The sequence below is a fragment of the Podarcis vaucheri genome (assembly GCF_965113315.1).
Source record: "Podarcis vaucheri genome assembly, chromosome: 7".
Classification (NCBI taxonomy): Eukaryota; Metazoa; Chordata; class Lepidosauria; order Squamata; family Lacertidae; genus Podarcis; species Podarcis vaucheri.
This window is the reverse complement of record NC_138765.1, coordinates 19,882,951-19,905,919: the sequence shown is the minus strand read 5'-3', so window position 1 is coordinate 19,905,919 and position 22,969 is coordinate 19,882,951. Positions and strand designations below refer to the sequence as shown.

Sequence of the window (22,969 nt, the reverse complement as noted above, 5' to 3'; positions counted from 1 at the left end):
GATTTGCACCAGTGAGTGAAAATTAGTAGATTGAAAATTACTTAATTTCATGATGCTGTTGCAGAACATGCTGACTGTGGTGGCAGCAATGCACCCCTCTGTACACTGACATTGCAAAAGATAAAATAAAAACATGACGGAATGCAGCCATATCTGTGGGTGAGTGAAATTTAGTTCATCACATCCATGTGACCTTAAAGCCCTGGTCTTGGACTGATGGGTGAAGGTCCACTACTGCAGGGATAGGGAATCAGTTGATTGCCAAGTGGTGTTGGATTACAGCTCCCATCATCATTCCGGACCATTGGCCATGCTGTCAGGGCTAATGGGATTTGGAGTCCAACAACATCTGGGCAGCCACGGATCCCCCATTTCTATCCTACTATTCAAGTGTTGCTGAATTAAAGAACATGGATACTGTTGATAACCAAGGCTCTTAAGGGTGTCCAGAGCTTCCATGGATACAAAAGGCTTTCTGCTGCCAGACATCAGCCCTAAAGATGTGAGGGCGATGAAGAATTGGATGACCTTGAAACTAGGTCTAAATGCTGGCCCTTCCAGCTCATCTCTGGCATTGTGTATATTGCAAAAAAAAAAAAAAGGAAAATACAGCAAGTCATGCAAAAGATCATATACTTACAGGAGATCTCTTGCTTCGAAGTCCCTTCAGATAAAAAAAGCAAAGCAAAGTGACAAGTTAATGGAATGACAAACAGATGACCACTGTGGTTGTTTTTTTCGGTCCACAAAGATATGTAATTCATGAGGTGCCCCCCCATTTAAAACTGTGTTTCCTTTGCAGTAAAATGGAAGGCGTGGGCATAATTATGGCATTGATTCCTAAATTATGTTTAATAGTAGACAGAGACACTAATAATGTAGCATTTTTGCAGAGGCCCAACTGCAGCAGAACAGAAACTGCACTAATTGTGATGAAGACAGGATAAAATGAAAAATTCTCCCTTCGTACCTCCCCAGTTCACACCAGGGGCTTCTTAATTCACAGCTCAGTCCACTGGCTAAAACGCTGCACTACATTGTAGTGTGTATTCCTTGTGGGGGTTTACAATGAAAAGTGGGATATTGCAGGGTCATTTCTGAGAATGAGCCAGGCCAAAATGGTTGCTTATCTGTGGAACAGCTTCATCGTAAAAAAGGAAAAGTCCAGAAGAAAAGTCACAAAAAGTTGGCTGAGTGCCCTGGCGGAGACTGTAAGAGTGGAGTGATTCAACAATTTGCGTGAATCCCTGTACAAAGAGCAAAACAACCATATATGAATCTCTGTTTGGGAACTGCTGTCTCCACATGGACATTTTTGATTTTGTACTAGGATTCTCTTATAACAACCCTCAGGTACTGTTAAAGGACGCACATTCTCTTGTGCACTTGAAGAGAAAGATCATTGTGGCAGAAAGGTGTTGCATGTCTCCTTTCAAAGCAGAAGTCACCTTACCGCAATGCTTTCCTGTGGGCAAAGGAGAAAGAGGAGAAGAACGGTAACCACAATCTGGGAAGTCATCTTGGCTTCTCCTTGGAAGTCTGTAAACTCTCTGGTGTGAGGCCTGGGTACCTTCAGCTGCTCTATTTATGGCTTGGCTCTTTCCAGAAATTGCAGCCCAGGCTGCTCAGTGTAAAAGCTCCATTGTCAAGAGGACCAATCTCTTTAGGAATGAGGAAAGCATAACTTATCACAAACCACCATCAAATGGAAAGGTGTTGTAGATCTCAAAGACAGGGACCAACAGGGTGGCAAAACAGTAATGCATTATTATCCAGCAACCAAGTATTAATCATCAGCTAAGCCAAGCTGCTCAGCTTGACCTTTTTCCAGGTATGTGCAATGAGGTAAGTGCATGGTCCATACACATAACACCCCCCTTTGTAGTACAATTGAGGATTCTCTTGCAGAGTTGGAAAGGCTTGTGGAGGTAAAACTGCAGACAACTGTACTGTGTCAGGAAACTAGAAATAAGCAGGCAAGAAGCAAGATAAGCAGTTGTAAATAGGGCCCCTTGATTAACTATCCCTTAAGAATTTCTGAAGTGCCTAAAGGAAATGAGACCATGGGCAAGAACTGTACAAATCTTCTTTAAGGTTCCTAAGCCTGTTGTGACAGGACAATCCCTTGTCAAGCTCGTGTCAAGTAAACAGTGTGAACTTAGCTGACTACCGTAGCTTCTCTGAGTGGTGGGGGTGACCTTTGGAGCCTAATTCATACTGTAGTGCCAAGTAGGAGAAACTCACAGTGGGAACTGAATCATTGGTTTTGGTCACTTGGCAGCTGGGTCATGGATTGGAAGAGGTGGACACCAATGGTGAGATTCCTGAATCTTCCACCAAAGTATCCTGGGGACAGGATGGGACTTTTCTATGGTTGCTCCCCATTTGTGGACTGGTCTCCCTTGGGAGGTTCGGCTGGCTGCTTCATTTAAGCTGCTCTTATGAAGGGTCAATACAGTCTAGGAATACGTGCGGAAATCAATCATTATGCTGACAGTCATTATGGAATACCTATTTCCCTCAGAAAGCAACAATTCTCAGAGTGCCTTCACAGTCAATCCCCCTTCCCAGGAAGCTCTGGGAAATGTAGCTCTGGGACGTGAATAAGGGTCTCCTGATGACTCTTAGCACCTTTAACAAACCCACAGGATTCCTTGCAGGAAGCCATGACTGTTTATAGTGGCATCATACTGTTTTAAATATACAGTCGGATGCGGCCCAATTCACACAGCACAGCAGGCGAGGCTGGTCACTGTGTGTCAGGGACTAGCAGGATGCTGACAAGTGTTCACACTGGCAAGGGGAGGTGTCACTGACTTGAGAGAGGTTAGTGATTTGTGGGCTACTGTAGCAGCCAAGAGGCAAAAGCTGAAGGCAGGGGAAGCTTCAGAGCTGGAAGGTGGTGCACAGGATGGGTCAGGAGAAGAGGAGGAAGAGGCAGGTCAGGCAAGTGAAGCGTCTCATCTAATTTGACCCTGAGGTTCTATATCTTAGCCTGGTCCACCATAAAGAACCAGACAATAGTGTACGAGAAAAAGCAGCATGTAACTTGCTTCAGTTGTTTGGTGAATGGAGTGTCCTTTATGCCAAGGACAAGGAAATTAAGACAAGCATTGGTAGGTGACGTCCCAGCTAAAGCCATTCAATAAAATACACTTTGTTGAAGCTGCTATTGTGAAGAATTAAAACATTCCAAAGGGTAGCTATTAAAAGAGTTGCACTTGGAATTTGACTTCGTCATAGGGAGTCCAGAGAGTTGAAAGAATGTCCTCTAGAGACCTCATTGCAACCGGAAGTGGCAGCTCACCTCCTTGAGAGATTCAAGCAGCTGGACACTGGTGTTGTTATTGGATAATCACTGATCTAAGCTTTGCAAATTGATTTAGGTGTTTTGATATAAGTTTGCTGAAAGACTTGAGGGGAGTTAACTCTCTAACCCATAGTGTTTTTAAATGGGGTTTACAAGTAAGATTTACAGGATGATGGAAATGTAATAATACCATTTCAAAAGCAGGTCTGATTCAGGCAATCCAGGGTTTGATTCTCCTCTGGATAGGATAGCCATGTAGGAATGCAGGAAGCTGCCTATATACCAAGTCACACCATTGATATTTTAGCTCTATATTGTTGACACTGACTGGCAGCGTCCCTTCAGGATTTCAGACATCGGTCTCTCCCAGCCATCTCTGGAGGTTCCAGGGATAGCCCCTGGGAACTTCTGCATGCAAAGCAGCTGTCTGGTGCATGCTGCTCTGCAACTCAGTCCATTGCGGGTGAGTCGTGCAGAATTAAGAACTGGTTGTAAATCAGAACATTTCTGGAATATTTGTATCCATGTATTTATTCATTTTTAGAAGGTTGGTGTGGTGGTGCTATATACAAAGCACAACAGAAAACTGCTAAATGCTAAAGGCTTACATGTAACTTCTGTACCCCAATTCCCAGGTAAGGATTAGAGGTGAGGTTGTTTGGGTAAGGCTTCTCAGCACGTTTTCAGGACAGTAAGGGCACGAAGCAAGTGTTTGGCAGACTCCTAGCATCTCGTTTTGTGTTTTATAGACCATTTTGCTCATCCTGCTAACTCCATCAATTGCTGAGAAAGAAGTCTGGCAGCACCACCACCAGCAGCAGAAGCCTGGGGAGGAACAGCTAATTGACCCCAAGGACCCAGAGATAATAATAAATAATAATAATAAAAATTATTTATACCCCGCCCTCCCCAGCCAAGACCGGGCTCAGGGCAGCTAACAACCAATAATAAAAACAAGTTGATTAAAATACAACTTAAAAAACAAGATTAAAATACAACATTAAAGCATTAAGATGCAGCCTCTTCACAGGAGGAGAAAGGAAAAAAGAAAGAGGGGGGGGAGGAATCAAATTGATTCTAAGCCAAAGGCCAGGAGGAACAACTCTGTCTTACAGGCTCTGCGGAAAGAAATCAGATCCCACAGGGTCCTGGTCTCATGAGGCAGAGTGTTCCACCAGGCCAGAGCCAGTGTTGCAAAGGCCCTGACTCTGGTTGAGGCTAATTAACTTCCTTAGGGCCCAGGACCTCTAGGGTGTTGCTATTTATGGACCTTAAGGTCCTCCGTGGGGCATACCAGGAGAGGCGGTCCCGTAGATATGAGGGTCCTAGGCCGTGAAGGGATTTAAAGGTCAAAACCAGCACCTTAAATCTGACCCTGTACTCCACTGGAGTTTCTGGGACAGCTTCAAATGCAGCCCCACATAGAGCGAATTACAATAGTCCAGCCTGGAGATGACCGTTGCATGGATCACTGTGGCCAGGTAGGGATGCAAGCATGTTCATTTCCACACTCTCCAGTTCCTCTGCCCACCCCTGCATCTCATCCTCAACCGCTGCCCGCTGACATGCTCTGCTTTCATGCCTTCCATGGGCAAAAGCCTGGATGCTGAGACCAAGCTGCTGCTCCGAGTCACCGGTTGCAAGCTCATCAGGGCTGTCGGATCCTGCTTCCTCACTCAACGTCTTTCTCGTGGCCTCTCCCTCTTGCCTGGTGGACTCAACTGGCCGCTCCACTTGCTCCCCTCAGCGTCCACCTCCTCCTTCACCAACTTGTCGGCCAGGGTGAGGCTGCAGAAGCTGGGGCAGCTGGTGGTGGACAGGACACAGTGCAGCGGGAACATACTGAGATTGGAGGCACTGCTGGACCTCCTGGTTGGCCTCCACACCAAGTGCAGCCATGACTCCCTGCTCAGGAGGGACAGGCTTGTCTCAAACTTCCTCAAGTGGGAATTGACCTCCTGATTATCATTTTTGTCAACAATGCCTGGGCAGGCTACCCAGTCAATGCCCACCTTACCATTGTCAGTAGGCCCAGAGCCCCACTGTCTCCACCATGGTCCACTGCCCAGGGACCCCAGCATCTGGCTGAGCTGGTGTAACAATGGGCAGCATCTGTGTTTTATGTGTATTTTAATGAACTGACTAGAGTGAAATATTATGAGTCATGAGGGCATGCAGTGTCTGTGTATAACCTTAACAGTGCTTTGCTTATTTTTTAAGTTGCTATTCTGTTGTCAATATTGTTTTATAGATTGTAAATGCTGGGTTGATTTGTTAATCATATGACTTTTACTGTAATTGCGATGTTTAGCATATGTTGCTGCTTTATAGGTTGTAATTGTTTTATTGATGATTGGTTAATTGCTTTATATTATTTCTGCTGTATTTGTAATGTTCTTTTATGTTTTATTACGCTATTGTTATTTATTATTTGTAAGGCACTTTGGGATTCATTTGAATGAAAAGCAGCATGGAAATACAACAAATCAAATCATTAAAATTGATTTTCTCCTGGCCTGTCATATGCAGCTTTGGTTGAGTGGGCATATGATGAAATTTCCATAATTTCAGGAAAAGGAAGCTGTTTCTACACCAAGGAAGTTAACCACATAATCCTAACTAAGGTTGGCCCAGCCCCTTCCACCAGTTCCACTCATCTCCTCCCCTAATTTTCCTTCTGACCACTAGTTTCTCCACTTATTCCCATAACCACTGCTTATATGCACCTCCAGCTTGGACCAGCTTGCATTGCTTCCACCACAAATTAAAGAGAGGCAGGCCTGAGCAGAAGCAGGGAGCAGTTTGGCACACTTTTCCTGGGCCTCGGAAGACTAAGTTGGCTAGGGGACCCCACCACGGACCGGCTGCTTTTTGGTTTGAGTTTATAACTTTATTCCAACAAGATTCCCAATCCGGGAATCAAACTGCAGGATGAAGTCATCATGTGCCCAGATTCCTGAACAGAAAATTCATGAATAGGTGGAGTCCTGTGATTTTACTACCTCGTAGTGAAGATGGGCCATTCTGTAGCGAGCCACTGCCTAGTTGCCATCAGCCCTGTATTTACTGAATTCATGTATCACAAAAACAAACATATGTGGTGACATGTGTGTGGATCTTGTTTCAGCAGTAATGAATGTTATGATTTCTTAGTTGGACCGTTAATAAAAAGCAAGCAAACCATTTCAGTGCCATTGCAATTTTCTTTTATTTTTGCAAAGCAATTGCCATCCTCCAGGGGGGTAGTGGGGCAGTTTTTAGTGCCCTCTGCCCTCTATTACAAAGACAACAAAATCAGTTACAGAAATTATCTAAAGTGTACTAGTATGATTCGTGATTCTCTGGTTTCACTTGATTGGCTTTGGAGTGGCAATGTGGAGTGCGCAGGAGCAAGAAGTCATTGTCAATCTGGTCCAGGAGTGTAGGTATGTTCAGTCCGTAATACACCTGGAAATAATAAAGTAAATCATATAAATTAATCTAGTGATGACAATCTTATTCTAAAGGGAATTGAGGGACAACCTACCAATATTCTTGAACCCAATCACCATCTTTCCTAGACAGCATAGCCAATGGTCAACAATGATGGGACTTAGCATCCAACAATATCTGCAGAGCATCATTTCTCAGGAATCCAGGCCCTGAGTGGTATCACCACAGACCCAACTTTAACTCTCCAGTTTATCATCAGAGTTGAGTATGTTATCTAGTCAACTGAGCTGACATTTTATTAGTAGGGTCTTGATTTCATTTTGTATGATGGAGTATATATGTTATACTATGGATTTGAGTCAAAGCATATTCAGTGGTGACAGGGTACCCATCCTACCCCCTAATCTGACAGCTTCTCTACAGACTAGAAAATATTTCACACATAGGAGGCTCTCAGAGAAAGGTAATCCTTTCCCTTGAAGTATTTCAGTCCCACCAGGATATTGCTAATGACACAGATGAACCATATGTAGACTATGTACATAGAAATACTTACAATTCTTTACTGCTCAGGTAGATTGTTGTTGAAAAAGAAGCAAAAGACACAAGTTATTTCTCTGTTTCCTTAGGACACTTAAGTAAGTCACTACAGGTCACTAAATGACTAGCAAACAGGCATTTAATTTAAAGGAAGGAGAGGCTACCCAGAACAAAGATTTGCTTATCACTGAGAAATATATATTTTACTCACAGAAGACTGACTGAAATTAATGGACATGACTAACTTAGGTAATTAATTTCAGTCGGTCTCCTCTGAATAAATAGACCAAGGAAGGCAACCATTTCCACACTGAGGGAAGCTTTTGTAGGCTCATAGCTACTGTAAAATGTTTCTTACGATTGCTTATTTTTAATATATTTGTTATATACTGCCCTTAATCAGAAGATCTCATGGTGGTCCACAAGATGTAAATACAAGATAAAAATGCAAATAATGAGGCACCAATCTGCACATTTGTCTGTTTTCCATTCTAGGCTTGTGGTAGAAAACTCAGCCATGTAAGATATCAGAAGGCTAAATGGATTCTTGAATACCACTCCTTTCCCCAACCGCGCCTCCCTTGTCCCCAGGGGGTAAGATTTGCATTTCATGCTCAGTGCCATTTTTCCTGCCTTCCAGCCCTGTTTGGGGGGTGGGAAATGAGGCACTATTCTGAGGGGGAAGCATTTGGGGTCCCCACATGAAATGCAGCACTAGGGGGTGGGAATGGGGTTAACAACTTTATGCAGAGGCTCAACCTGTTGCTTCTCTCCATTTCCACTTGGAGAACCATAGTACTGCTATTACTCAGACTGCACTAATGTCGCTAGGGCCACAAGCAAAGATTACACACAAATGCAACAGAAGCTACTGGGTATCATCTAGTTAAATAATATTAATAATAGTAATAATGCCCCTTTTGTTGTAAACCAAAATATTGCTCATTTAAAAGTATCAGCAATACTCACAACTACATCAGTAACACCCTGAAATATAGAAGTGTGTATATAGTTAGTCTTTCCTCAGCAGCTCAAGCATTCATCACTGAGGTGTATAAGGGAGAGGACCTCAACATCCAATAGGCAGCATTGTCCCATATTTCCATGTGCTGCATTGCATGTCAAGGCCCTGAGCCTTCCCCCATTTGTTGGATAATAAAACACATGGACACCAGTATTTTAGGTTAATGGGCTAATAAAGGCCACAACTTAATTGGTCACAGAATGTGAGTGGTATTGGCTTAGGCATTGGAATTGAACTGACTATATCTGACTCCTGCCCGACATGCAGGTAGTCCAGTAAGGGTCAACCACCAGTAGGGGGAGCCCTGTGGATGTGCTGAGGCAGGAACCAAGATGGAGAACAACCAGGCCGTGTGGCTGCGTAAATGCTATAAGCCCCGGCCCCGGCCGACTGGATTGGTCAGTGGGGGTGTGACGCGGCCGGGACTCCCCCATGATGTGAGGGCACTGCCACACCCCCGCTGAACACGGTGGGAAGAAGAAGAAGAGTTTGGATTTGATATCCCGCTTTATCACTACCCTAAGGAGTCTCAAAGCGGCTCACAATCTCCTTTCCCTTCCTCTCCCACAACAAACACTCTGTGAGGTGAGTGGGGCTGAGAGACTTCAGAGAAGTGTGACTGGCCCAAGGTCACCCAGCAGCTGCATGTGGAGGAGCGGAGACGCGAACCCGGTTCCCCAGATTACAAGTCCATCGCTCTTAACCACACTGGCTCTCTCCCCACACTGGGAGTGTGGGGCCTGCCCACAACCCCGCCCCCAGGGAAGGGAGTGGCCTACTAAGATCCCAAGAGACACCTGAAACTCTGCGGGAAACTGTGAGTAACCTTGTTGCTTAAGTATCAAACTCTACAAGATAGTATTTCTGGAAATGTGGACCAAATCTAATATATACCATGATCTAACACTACTATGAATAAAAGAGATAATTCAGCTGCAAAGGGTTACTTCTATAGTAGGCTGCTTACAACAGGAGAATCGATTATTTGTCATATTCTTTTCTGGCTAGGATCATAGTCTGAGGCAGAAAAGAACTTCCACCTTGCTTCCCTACTACCTTCCCACTACGGACTATATAAAAAATACAGAAAAGTTCCAGAATACTCACGCTCAGTAAGTTGTTCAAATCAAGACCCTAAATTGAAAAACAAATTGAACTTATTATGCTTTCAGGTGCCCTACATTACGGATGACTGCCTATGAAAATCACCAGACAGTCTTCAATTGAAATGTGTTCTCTTAGAGGGGATGCCTGGTCCAAGTCCAGTTGAACAATATGGAATCAAGTCCAGGTTCATATTACATGCTGCTTGTTTGTTTCATATGCTTCCTTTCCTTCACGGATTCTTGCTTTTATTACAGCTGTTAGCAATACTAAGGGACCTTTTCCAGGAAGGATATGTGAGATATGAACATATCATATGACGTGACAATATACAGTACAGTAGATCTGCATGTCCCACGGGCATCATGTTTTGGGGGTTTACGTACAAAGGCAAAACCATGCAAAGTGAGGAAGGAACCATGGAACCATTTGCTCAAGGCCTGCTACTACCTTGCCAGACTCTGGGAAGGTTGTGCGAGCCTCTGGAAGGCTGTGGGAGGCTCCAGAGAGATATGAAGGGATGTCAATCCAAGTCCAGTTACATATTACACTATCTTGGAGACACCTACAATAAGACATCCCAGCTTTTATTTCCTTAATGTTAGCAATGTATGTAGGGAAGCAGCAAATGATAATCAAATGCTCTTCACAAATGCCTACCTTTAAAAAAGGGCAATCATATTAACTCTGTCTGTTCTTCCCTGGCTTGGATCATATTTTGAAAAAGAGAAGAACTAAATGGAAATAACAAGTTGAACTTGCTATGTTTTTGTGCTAAATTTTATAATTCTCTGCTTGGGTATCAAAACTTGCCTGCCTGTAACAAATGGCAAACATTATAGCCCAATGAGTTCTTCCCTTGCCGGGATCATCCTCTGACCACCTCCTTCCTTCCCTTTCCTGCTTTACATTTTCACACTACATACAATATAATAATCATTCAAAGGTTTCACAATACTCACGTTCAATAAACCTTGCAAACCCTACAATGAAATCAAATTAAACTTGTTAAGCTTTCATGTTGTTTGCGCCCCTTATAATCTGCAACACTTGACAGAGCATAGTTGTTTATTCTGAAGAACCATCAGTACACAGTCCACTATATAAAAGTGTCCTTTGAGAGAATATGTGGCCAAAGTCCAGTTTAAGGATACGGGGCGCAGCAGATTATATCTAAAATATAATCTTTTAAAATTCCTGGCTTTGTAAAGGGCAAGCATTTTAGCTCTGTGAATTCTTCCCTGGCTGAGGTTATATTGTGACAGAGAATAACTTTTCCTTTCTTCCGCATCTCCCTTCCGCTTTCCCACTAAAAAGAAAACAAAAAATTTCAATACTCACTCCCACGGCTCCATTCACATCAGCACGCTAAATTGAAAAGCAGATTGAACTGATTAGCAAATGGTATGGAAGATCCAGTCACAGATATGACACGTAACACATATTTGGGTCAATACATATCAAGAACTAACAAGAATTCTTTCAAAGAGTTAATTCCATCATGCCAGAGCAAGCTATAACTCTGCTTTGGAACACATTTTTAAAACAAAAGTCTTACTAGCTTTACAGATATCTTTTAAATGAAGTAACTGCTATTATACCTTGTACAAGTGTACAAAATATTAACAAAATTGGATGACATGCAGAAAGGAGTTGGACATGGAATGACCAAGTTTCATCCTCAGACAAGGATTCCTCATTTTCATGTAGGAAAGATCAGAATATACAGAAAAACCCATCAGAACTGATTCAGGCTCACGTCCAGTATCGCTGCCGTCATTTTAGCAACTTTCCTTTCCATGGTAATTCTAAAACATCCCGAAAGGAGGGTCCCTCTCTAACAGCCAGGTTGGTAAATTTGGTGTAGAGTTCACTCTCCTTTTCCATGAGGGTTACAAGAGCAGGTAACAGAGTCCAACTTGCAAGGACAAAATAATAGTGGAGTTGGAGCATACAAGGAAAATAAAACTATTTTCTGAACAAAAGAGAAATCAGCTGCCCAAAACAAAGATATATAGACAGAACTGCGGGGATTTAGAAAGGCAATTTTAGACCCTGGATGGACCTAAAATTGCATTTTGCAGGGGGAGGTTCAAGCAAAACAGACCATATAGGTAATACAAAATACTCACTTCCAGTGTCGAATGCACCTGAGGATCCTAAATTGAAAAGCAAATGGAATTACTTGGGCTTTTATGTACTCTTAACACTATGTCAGGTGCCCACCTATACAGAGGAAAATAATCTACTTTGAAGGGTTGTCAGCTATTTAAAAGTGCTCTCTATATGAAGGGAGATTAATCAAAGTCCAGATACATATGAATCACTGCTTGGGGAGATCTACAATGATACGCCCCAGCTTTCATTTCCTTAATGGTAGCAATGAATGTAGGGGGGCAGCAAATGCTTTGACAAATGCCTAGCTTTAAGAAAGGGCAATCATATTAGCTCTGTTTGTTCTTCCCTGACTTGGATTCTATTTTGGGGGGGGGGCTACTCTTTTCTTCGCTGCCCCAGCTTTCATTTCCTTAATGGTAGCAATGAGCAATGAATGTAGGGGGGCAGCAAATGATCATCAAATGCTCTTCACAAATGCCTACCTTTAAAAAAGGGCAATCTGTTTGTTCTTCCCTGAGTCGGATTCTATTTTTTTTTGGGGGGGGGAACCTACTCTTTTCTTCCCCGCCTTCCTTCCACTTTCCCATTATGGACTACGTAGACAAAACAATGGTTCACAATGCAAACATTCACTTTCACAACAGCACGCTAAAAGGAAATAAATGGAACTTTCTCACTACAAACCATAGAATAACCATAGAAAACTTTCACAATACTCACTTTCAACAATTGATCTACAACCTACAGAGAAAAGCAAATTGAACATATTAGGCGCTCATGTTCTTTGCATAACATATATTTTGCAATACTTGACAGAGGACAATTGTTTATTTTGAAGAACCATCAGCACACAGTCCACTGTGTAAAAGTGTCCTCTGTTTGAGAGAATGTTTAGCCAAATGTCCAGGATTTTAGCCCATTTCCTTCCTTGAATCATTACATACATTCTGGAAAAGAGGGCTGGCAAATAATATTAGTTGCCAGGCAAATGGCAAACATTATCGCCTAATGAGTTCTTCCATGGTTTGGGTCATCCACTGAGTCACAGAAGAGTTCCTCCTTCCTTCTCTCTCTTCCTCCCATTTTACTGCAACAAACCGTATCGTAAACACACTAAGCTTTCGCAATACTCACTTGCAGCTTGTCTGACAGATCAAGGTTCTAAATAGAAAAGCAAATTGAATTTATTAGATATTAGTGTCTGGCCAAAGTTCAGTATTTAAGGATACAGAAATGTAAAAAATGAGACCTGCAGTGGGCAGCAGATTATATCTGAATGCCTAAAAGAATTCATTGCTTTAGGAAATGGCAAGCATTTTAGCTCTGTGAATTCTTCCCAGCATGAGGTTATATATTGAAACAGAGAATAACTTTTCCTCTCCCCACCCCAAACTCCCTTCCACTTTCCCACTACAAATCATATAGGAAACCCGCTCAAGAATCACAATACATTCATGGCTGCATTCACATCAAGACCCTAAACTGAAAAGCAAATCGAACTGATTAGCAAATGGTGGGAGATCCAGTCCCAGGTATGCCACCTAACACATAGTTTCATCCTCAAGCAGGAATTCTACCATTTCATGTGGCAAAGAACAAAATATAAAGGCAACCAACGGAAACTGATTCAGTCTCATGTGTTGCACAGCTGCCTTCATTTTAGCCAATTTCCTTTCGTGAATAATTCCATATCTTCCCAAAAGGAGGGTCCCTCTCTAACGGTCAGACTGATACATTTGGTGTGGAATTCAGTCTCCTATTCATTATAGAAGAGTAGACTGTCCAACTTGAAAAGACAAAGTAATAGTGGAGATGGGCATACATCGAAAATGTGGAAATAATTTTATGAACTTGCTTGAAGGTTCTGCTATACTAGTTGCCAGCCTGCTCCTGCTTGCAGACATTTCCTAAAAGCCTTTATATTAAAAAACAACAACCCAAAATTCTTATTTCCAGTAGAACAATTTTCTGAACAGAAGATGATGACAAGGAGATCCGCTGCCCAAGACAAAGATATGGAGACTGAGCCCAGGCTGTGAGAGTGCAGAACTAAGGCAGTTTTAGACCCCGGATGGGTCTGGCAAATAACATTAGTTGCCAAATGGCAAGCCTTACAGCCTAACGAGTTCTTCCATGCCTTGGATCATCAGAAGAGTTCCTCCTTCCTTCCCTTTCTTTCTCCCATTTTACTACTACAAACCATATAGCAATCACACAAAGGTTTCACAATACTCACTTGCAACGTCTTTTGCAAATCAAGGCTCTAAATAGAAAAGAAAATTGAATTTATTAGACATTCATGCCTGGCCAAGGTCCAGGATTTAAGGAAACAGAAGTGTAAAAAAGGAGACCTGCAAGGGGCAGCAGATTATATCTGAATGCTTAAAAAATAAATTCCTGGCTTTGGAAATGGCAAACATTTTAGCTCTGTGAATTCTTCCCTAGATGAAGTTATATATTGTGACACAGAATAACTTTTCCTTTCCTTCCCATCTCCCTTCCACTTTCCTGCTATAAATCATATAGGAAACCCACTCAAGAATCACAATACATTCATGGCTGCATTCACATCAAGACCCTAAACTGAAAAGCAAATCGAACTGATTATCAAATGGTATGGTGGGAGATCCAGTCCCAGGTGTGCCACCTAACACATAGTTTCATCCTCAAGCAGGAATTCTACCGTTTTATGTGCCAAAGATCAGGATATAAAGGCAAACCAACAGAAACTGATCCAGTCTCACATGTTTGCCAATTTCCTTTCTTGGAAATTCCTCCTTCCTTCCCTCCCTTCCTCTCATATTACTACTACAGACTATACAGTAATCACACAAAGGTTCCACAATACTCACGTCCACCACTTCTCCAATTTTCTAAATAAAAAAGCAAATTGAATTTATTAGACAAGTTAGTTGGACAGCTTATAATTTGTGCTATTTTACAGAGGACATTTGGCTTTTCTGAAGAGCCATGAGTACACAGAATGTAAAGGTATCCTGGCCAAAGTCCAGTTTAAGGATACAGAAATTGAAGAAGGAGACTTGCAGGGCCCTCCTGTTTTGTTTCTCTTTCTAGTTCTTGCCCATATTGAGGATCATATCTGTCAGGGAACTGACATCAGAGCGAGAGGCAAAGGGGAGGCTCACAGATTATGCTGGCGAAGGACCCAGCAGCAAGGGGAGAAACAGCTCAGTGGAGGGGGAAGCTAATCAGCGCAACACCAGGGAGAAAGGGGGGCAGATGGGGGAATCGGAGAGAGGGCTCCAGGACTCCTCACTGGATATCAGTGAGGAGAACCCAGGTCCTCCACTGCCCACGCCCTCCCTGGGCAGAAGACTCCCGCGCAGTGAGAGGAGGAGGAGACTGGGTGTCAAACAACTTTTATGTTGGAAGAGGTTCAAGAAACGCCCACTGACGGATTCTGCCAGCGACTGAGGCAGCCGCGATGAGCGAGGGCTGTGCAGTCAGAAAGGTTTAACAAGGCAAATTAGCCTAGAGAGGCACCAGTTTACGCACAAGTAACTCATAGTCATTACAATATCATAGCATGAAAGGATGCTATATGAATATTTGATGTTTCAAAGCCTACAGTGGAAAATGGCATGGTGGGAGATACAGACACTGAAATGGTGCATAGCACATAGTTTCATCCTCAGGCAGGGATTCCCTCTTTTCCTGAGGGAAAGATCAGAATAAATAAGCAAACGGATCTAAAGGCAGTCTCACATGTCTTCATTTTAGCCATTCTCCTTTCCTGGGTAATTCCATACCTTCCTGAAAGGAAGGTCCCTCTCCAATAGCCAGGCTGATAGATTTGGTGTGGACGTCACTCTCTTTTTCCATAAAGGTTAGAAAAGCAGATGAAGGAGAGCTGACTGTCCAACGTGCAAAGACAAAGTATTAGTGGAGATGGGGTATAACATGGAAAATTTGAAAGTGCTTTCATGAAACTGCCTGGAGGTTCAGCTATACTAGTGTCAGGGAACTGCCATCAGAGGCACGGGAGAAGGAGAGGGTCTCTGATGCTGCAGGGGAAGGTCCAAGCGCTAGAGGGAGACTCAGCCGGGAAGAAGGGGAAGAGAATGAGTGTAACACCAGGGATCCAGGAGAGCAACGGGACAGGGAGGTGCAGGGGCTCCAGGACTCTTTGTTGGAAGTTAGTGAGGAGAGCCCAAGCACCCTGCTGCCCACGCCCACCCTGCGCAGGAGACTCCCGCACAGTGAGAGGCGGAAACGATTGGGCGTCAAAAAACTCTTATGTTGGCAACGCTTTAAGAAACGCCCACAGACAGATTCTACGAGTGACTAAGGGCAGCCACGCTGAGATGGGCTGTGCAGTCCGGAGGGTTTAACCAGGCAATCTAATGCTCAAACGGAGCAGGATTACGCACGAGTAACTCCCAACCTATTATAACTAATTACCAGCCAGGTCCTCCTTACAGACCTTTCCTTTAAAAAACACCTTTATTAAAAACCCACAATTCTTATTTCCAGTACAACAATTTTCTGAAGAGAAGAGGATGCCTTTGCCCTAGGCGATCAGCTGCCCGCCAAAAGGATATGAAATTAGAGCCCAGGATGTGGGGGTTCAATAAAGCAATTTATATTCCTGGGTGGGCCTAAAATTTAATTTATTAGTCTTTACTCAACAGCTCAATCATTCCTCACTGAAGTGCCTGAAATAGGAGACTTCAGCATTCAAAAGGCAGAATTTTACCATATTTTCATAAACTGCGTAATAAGATCCAAAGAGATACCAGAACCTCTAAGAAAAATGTGATCAAGCTTGTTGCTTTTGCACCAAATATATTAGAGAAATGTATACTGTAGTCTAGAAATGCGATCAAGCTTGTTGCTACATTTCCAGAAATAATATATTGAAAAGTTTGGTGCAAAAGCAACAAGCTTGATCACATTTCTAGACTACAGTATACATTTCTCTAATATATTTCCCACTCCAGATCATACAATAAGTACACAAAAGTGCCATAATACTCATGTCCACTACATAAGACAAACCAAGATTCTAAATTGAACAACAAATTGAACTGATTAGCAAACTGCATGATGGGAACTTCAGCCACCACGTAACACAGTTTTATCTTCAGGCAGGGATTCTCCCACTTCATGTGGGAAAATGAGAATTTACAGGCAAACTAAAGAATTTAGAGGTAAACTAGGGTTAGAAGAGCAGATAAAGAAGAACAGACAGTCCAATGTGCAAAGACAAAGTAATAGTGGAAAATGTGTAAAACAATAACAACAAAAAGTAACTTATATAAAATTTGAAAATATACAAATCTTAGGGTATGAAGATTTCTCAATACTCACATAATATAAACCCTCAACCTAAATTGAAAAGGAAATTCAACTTGTCCGTCATGCTCCCTTAACTGCTTAACATGTGGAAATGTCATGTAACACATATTTAGGTTCTAAGGCAAGGATTCCCCTATTCATCAAGGAAACATCAGAAGAGAAAGGAAAAGCGATCTGAACTGATTCAGTCTCATGTGCATCACAGCTGCCTCTATATTAGTCATTTTTCTTTACAGAGCAATTCCGTAAGAAAGGAGAGGAGGCCGACCAAATTGCAAAGAGAAGGAAATAGTGGAGGTGGGGCATAATGCGGAAAACCTGAAAACCCTATTCAGAAAAATCATTTGGGTATACTATTTGCCAGCCAGATCCTGCTCCCATATGTTTCCTAAGAAACTTTCTGGATTTCAAATTCTTGCAAATAATCTGTAATGTAATGCACTTTTTGTATGTTACTTTAACTAATAAATGCATTTTAACGCATATTTTTACCCTGCCCCATGCATTCTCATACACATTGCTTGCCTGGAGAGCAGCACTGCAACATTCAGTGAATTCTGAATTCAGAAGGGCTGATATGTTCCAGTTGGTACAGCATTTTCTTTCAAAAAGTGTGAAGTAGGTAAATGATAGCTGAATCTAATTTCTCCCTCATCTCTACATCAGATTGGATTTTTACTTCCCCTTGGCTTTCTTCATCATTTCCTGAAGTTCCCCTCCCCAATATTTAGGGCTAACAGATTCAGTGAAATGTCTAACATCATTTTCCAAAAGGCTTAGGACAGCAGGCAAAGGCGAGGATACCAGACAGACCAACTCACAGGGACAAAAATATAGCAGAGGGACATAACATTGAAAAGATCTCTTTTAGGAAATAACTAGATGTTTTCCAGCCTACGTCAAATATATATATATATTTAATTGTTTAATTTTAATTTTTTAAATTGTGATTTCAGTTGAAGTATAAAAATTTCCCATAGAGGACAGGACCCCCCAGCCCCACAAAAAACACCTCCCCAAAGAACAGTATAATGAAGGAGCCAAGAATAAATTCTACCCACGCCTTGACTATTTGATTTAGTTTCAGATCCCCAGAAGACATGAATGTTTTATCTTCAGGCAGGGATTCTCCCACTTCGTGTGGGAAAATGAGAGTTTACAGGCAAACTAAAGAATTTACAGGCAAACAAGGGTTAGAAGAGCAGATAAAGAAGAGCAGACCGTCCAACGTGCAAAGACAAAGTAATAGTGGAAAATGTGTAAAACAACAACAAAAAGTAACTTATGTAAAATTTGAAAATATTTTCATGGAATTGCTTGGACATTCTGCTATACTGGTTGCCAGCCAGTAGGATAATATAAGTTATTGATGAGGCTAAGTTTTATAATTCCTTGGTTTGGAATTCAAACTTCATTGAGTAATAATGACTGCCTTTCACAAATGGAAAACATTATAGCGTAGTGAATTCCCCCCCCCCAGTGGGATCATCCTATGAGCAACAGAAGACCTTCTGCCTCCCACTACAAATCTTAGGGTATGAAGATTTCTCAATACTCACGCTAGTTGCTCCACCCAGAAGCTAAATTGAAAAGGAAATTCAACTTGTTAGTCTGTCATGTTCTCTTAACTGCTTAACATGTGGAAATGTCATTGTGATGGGATGATTAGCTGCTTGTGCGTAAAATCGTGCTCCCTCAGAGTTTGTGCCACTCCACAAACCTCTGTGTGTGACAGAGCTCCTCAAACATGTCTGCCCTAGTCACTCGTAGATTCCAACAGTGGTTGCTTTCGGAATCGTCTCCAGCATAAGAGCTCCTTAACGGAAACCCGCCTTCTGGACTCACGGCGTGACAGTTTCCGGCGAGGCCTGGGTCTCCCTATGGGAGCCTCAGATACCTCCCCACTGTTCTCGCTGGAAGCGTCTCTGAGCCCTCCCTCCTGCTCGCATTCCCTCAGAGATCCACTCCTCCCCCTGCTGGTTCCTGCTTCAGCTGTTGAGTCTCTTCCTTCCTCCCTGAGCCCCTCCACCACCTGTTTCTCCGATGGCAGTTCCCTGACAGTCATGTAACACATATTTAGGTCCTAAGGCAAGGATTCCCCTTTTCATAAAGGAAACACGAGAAGAGAAAGCAAAAGCGATCTGAACTGATTCAGTCTCATGTGCATCACAGCTGCCTCCATATTACTCATTTTTCTTTACAGAGCAATTCCATAACAAAGGAGAGGAGGCTGACCAAATTGCAAAGAGAAGGAAATAGTGGAGGTGGAGCATAATGCGGAAAATCTGAAAACCCTTTTTAGAAAAATCATTGGGGTGTTCATTTGGGTATACTATTTGCCAGCCAGATCCTGCTCCCATATGTTTCCTAAGAAACCTTCTGGATTTTCACTTCCACTACAACAATGTTCTGAACAGAAGGAAAAGTGGATGCCAAGAAGATCAGCTCCCCCAAGCAAATACAGAGAGAAAGAGTTCAGGCCCTGTACTGAGTGGTCTTATTTGGGGTGGAGCACACAGGAAGACACGTGAATATCCATCACCAACTGTGGTGTGCTTGGTGAGCATGCATGAGAGGGTCTTCTTGGTGGCTGTGCTCAGGTTATGGAACTCAGTCATGGAAGAGTTCCATCTCTTGGGCATCAGCTAAACACAACAAAGTTTAAGTGTACATTTCACTACTAGATAAGTGATATTTCTCCCATGTCTGTCATTGCTGGCAGTTTGCATGGGTGTTGCTTTGTATGCTTTCTTGGTTTCAATGACTACTCTTCTTACATTACATCTTAGCCATCCTGAGGCACCTATTTTAGGATGGATCCCAAGTGCTTCAGTTAGATGTGGTTCACAGTTGCCATCACACAGGGGGTGGCCAAATATGTCCCTTCTGGTTTCTCTCAGATCCTCATTTTCCCATCCTGAAGATCTGTTCTCCACATTTCCCCAATTTGTGATTTTTTTTTTAAGCCCTCAAGAAAATCCTTTTGCATTTTGGTGCATTTTCCCCTAATATAGAAGACTTATATGCACTTTTGCCTAATGTTCAAATTCTTGCAAATAATCTGTAACGTAATGCACATTTTGTATGTGAATTTAACTAATAAATGCATTTTAATGCAATTTTTACCGTGCCCCATGCATTCTTGTACACACTGCTTGCCTGCAGAGCCGCACTGCAACATTCAGAGAATGTTGAATTCAGAAGCGCTGATATGTTCTAGTTAGTACAGCATTTTGTTTCAGAAAGTGAGAAGTAGGAAAGTGGGCTTTAAAATGATAGCTGAATCTAACTTCTCCCTCATCTCTACAGCAGACTGGATTTTTTTCTTCCCCTTGGCTTTCTTCATCATTTCCTGAAGGGCCCCTCCCCAAAATTTAGGGCTAACACATTCGGTGAAATGTCTACCATCATTTGCCAAAAGGCTTAGGACAGAAGGTAAAGGAGAGGATACCAGACAGACCAACCCACAGGGAGAAAAATATAGCAGAGGGACATAACATCAAAAAGGTCTCTTTTAGGAAATAACTAGATGTTTTCCAGCCTACATCAAAGATATTTTTTTAAAATTGTGATTTCAGTTCCAGTATAAAAATTTCCCAAAGAGAAGGACAGGAGCCCCCGGCCCCCCAAAAAACACCTCCCCAAAGAACAGTATAATGAAGGATCCCAGAACAAATTGTACCCACACCTGGGCTATTTGATTTAGTTTCAGATCCCCAGAAGACATGAACCAGAATCAATCAGGATACGACCACATGAGTAAATGTTAAAAAATAAATAATTCTTTTTTTAAATTGAAAAGTCACAATGAGGATTGGATACTTACTGGAGATCTCTTCTTTCTCTGTCATTGTTTTACAAAGGGAAACAATAGGGTTTTTTTAGTTTTTTTCCTTTTTTGTTTTTCATATATTTTATCATCAAATATATTCAAAGAAAATACAGGAAAGATCAAATTGTTATTTATTTCTATTCACACCCCATTTCTGAGTATATTACAGGAGAAACACATTATACTTGTTTCTGTTCACATCTCTGTATCAGAAGTGACTCTCAACATACATGAGGGTTATGTTCCCGGGACAACGCATAAAGCCAAAATTTTGTATAATCAAAATACATTCTCCCTGCACCTCCAAATACTCTCCTAAGGTAGGGTTAACAAAGTTTCTACCCTCAAACGTCCGCTCCCTTATTTATTTACGTTTAGCCAAGTGAGTAAAGCTGAACGTGCATAAGTTAAGTTGTGAGTTACCAGTATGAGAAAGAAACTTGTGTTCCCATTGATGTGCACTTTGACCCCCGTGTACATTAAGATGCAACTGAAGTCCTCAATTCCCGCTAGAAATCCAGATTTCTCTCTCTCCTGGCTGTTCTGCAAGCTGCAGTTTCCAGAGGCAGCACTACCTGCTCACATTATGCTGAAAACTGTCTCATTGTTATCCATAATATATGCAAGATTATCAATCTATCAAAAATATGTATCAAATAGCATATTTTTTTTACTTTTACTAATATGCAGCTTTTCCTCATATTTTCATATGCTACATATTAAGATTCAAAGAAACACCTGAAACTCTGAGGGAAACTGAGTAACCCTGTTGCTTTAATACCAAACGCTTCAAGATAGTATTTCTGGAAATGTGGACCAAATCTAATACACACCATGAATCCAACACTACTACAGAAAGAAGAGATAATTTAGCTGCAAAGGGTTCCTTCTATAGTAGGCTGCTTAGAACAGAAGAATCGATTGCTTGTCATATTCTTCTCTGGCTGGGATCATATTCTGAGGCAGAAAAGAGCTTCCTCCTTGCCTCCCTCCCACTTTCTCAATATAGACTATATAATAAATACACAAAAGTTCCACAATACTCACGCCCAGTACTTTGGACAAATCAAGACCCTAAATTGAAAAACAAATTGAACTTATTAGGCTTTCAGGTGCCCTACTTTACAGATGACAGTCTTTGAAAGTAGATAACTGAAAACAGACAGTCTTCAATAAAAAATGTGTTCTCTTTTGATGGGATGCCTGGTCCAAGTCCAGATCTTTCCCAAAAATCCTTGTGTATTTTCCCTTCCGGGACAATAGTATTTTGACACTAAAAGAGGATGCCATGGGAATCAGTTTCCCAAAGCAAAAGGACAGGAACAGAATCCAATCTGTGGTTACACAGTAAGACAATTTGAGACCCTGGACTGACTGGTCTTATGGGGGCACTGGGGCAGGAAGACATCTGAATCTCAGGAGGAAACTCACTTTGATCTTCAGAAAAGGCCTGGCTCTGGGTTGCATCACTAACTGTGTTGTTGTTGGTGAGTGTGAAAGGAAGGGCCTTTTGGGTGGTTATGCCCAGTCTTTGTTTCAACGTACATTTCAGGAAGAGATAAATTACTATGTCTTCCAGGTTTCTCATTGCTGCTGTAGTTTGGGGGTTTTGTTTCATATGCTTCCTTTCCTTCACGGATTCTTGCCTTTATTACGGCTGTTAGCAATACTAAGGGACCTTTTCCAGGATGGATATGTGAGATATGAGCATTTTAATACAACTCAAATTACTTGGGGTTCAAGAGATAGAACACTAGGAGAATTCAGATACTCCAATTATTCGTGTGGCATTCACACCCTAATGCTCCCAAAAACTTTACACCAACAGCAAACCCAAGACTTGTCATATGAAGTGACAATATACAGTACAGTAGATCTGCAATTCCCATGGGCGTCATGTTTTGGGGTTTTACGTACAAAGGCAAAACCATGCAAAGTGAGGAAGGAACCATGGAACCATTCGCTCAAGGCCTGCTACTACCTTGCCAGACTCTGGGAAGGTTGTGCGAGCCTCTGGAAGGCTGTGGGAGGCTCCGGAGAGATATGAAGGGATGTCAATCCAAGTCCAGTTACATATTACACTATCTTGGAGACACCTACAATAAGACATCCCAGCTTTTATTTCCTTAATGTTAGCAATGAATGTAGGGAAGCAGCAAATGATAATCAAATGCTCTTCACAAATGCCTACCTTTAAAAAGGGGCAATCATATTAACTCTGTCTGTTCTTCCCTGGCTTGGATCATATTTTGAAAAAGAGAAGAACTAAATGGAAATAACAAGTTGAACT

At 42.1% G+C, this 22,969-nt stretch overlaps 1 protein-coding gene and 1 long non-coding RNA gene across 2 annotated transcripts in view; both read right to left on the bottom strand.

The window, feature by feature from the left end:
- The window catches only part of LOC309537649 (uncharacterized protein), a gene marked incomplete at both ends in the record, with an annotated part of 243,324 nt that overhangs the window by 193,005 nt on the left and 27,350 nt on the right, over window positions 1-22,969 (bottom strand). The window contains 3 exons of the mRNA XM_082232541.1: window positions 18,403-18,427; window positions 20,674-20,691; window positions 21,727-21,753. Of these exons, the coding sequence (XP_082088667.1) occupies window positions 18,403-18,427; window positions 20,674-20,691; window positions 21,727-21,753 (70 nt within the window). The remainder of the gene's footprint in view (window positions 1-18,402; window positions 18,428-20,673; window positions 20,692-21,726; window positions 21,754-22,969) is intronic.
- Window positions 10,759-13,818, bottom strand: LOC309537362. Its single transcript, XR_014221826.1, has 5 exons — window positions 13,765-13,818; window positions 12,663-12,689; window positions 12,249-12,269; window positions 11,543-11,569; window positions 10,759-10,778 (listed from the first exon to the last, which is right to left on the bottom strand). It is a non-coding gene; the product is annotated as an uncharacterized lncRNA (long non-coding RNA).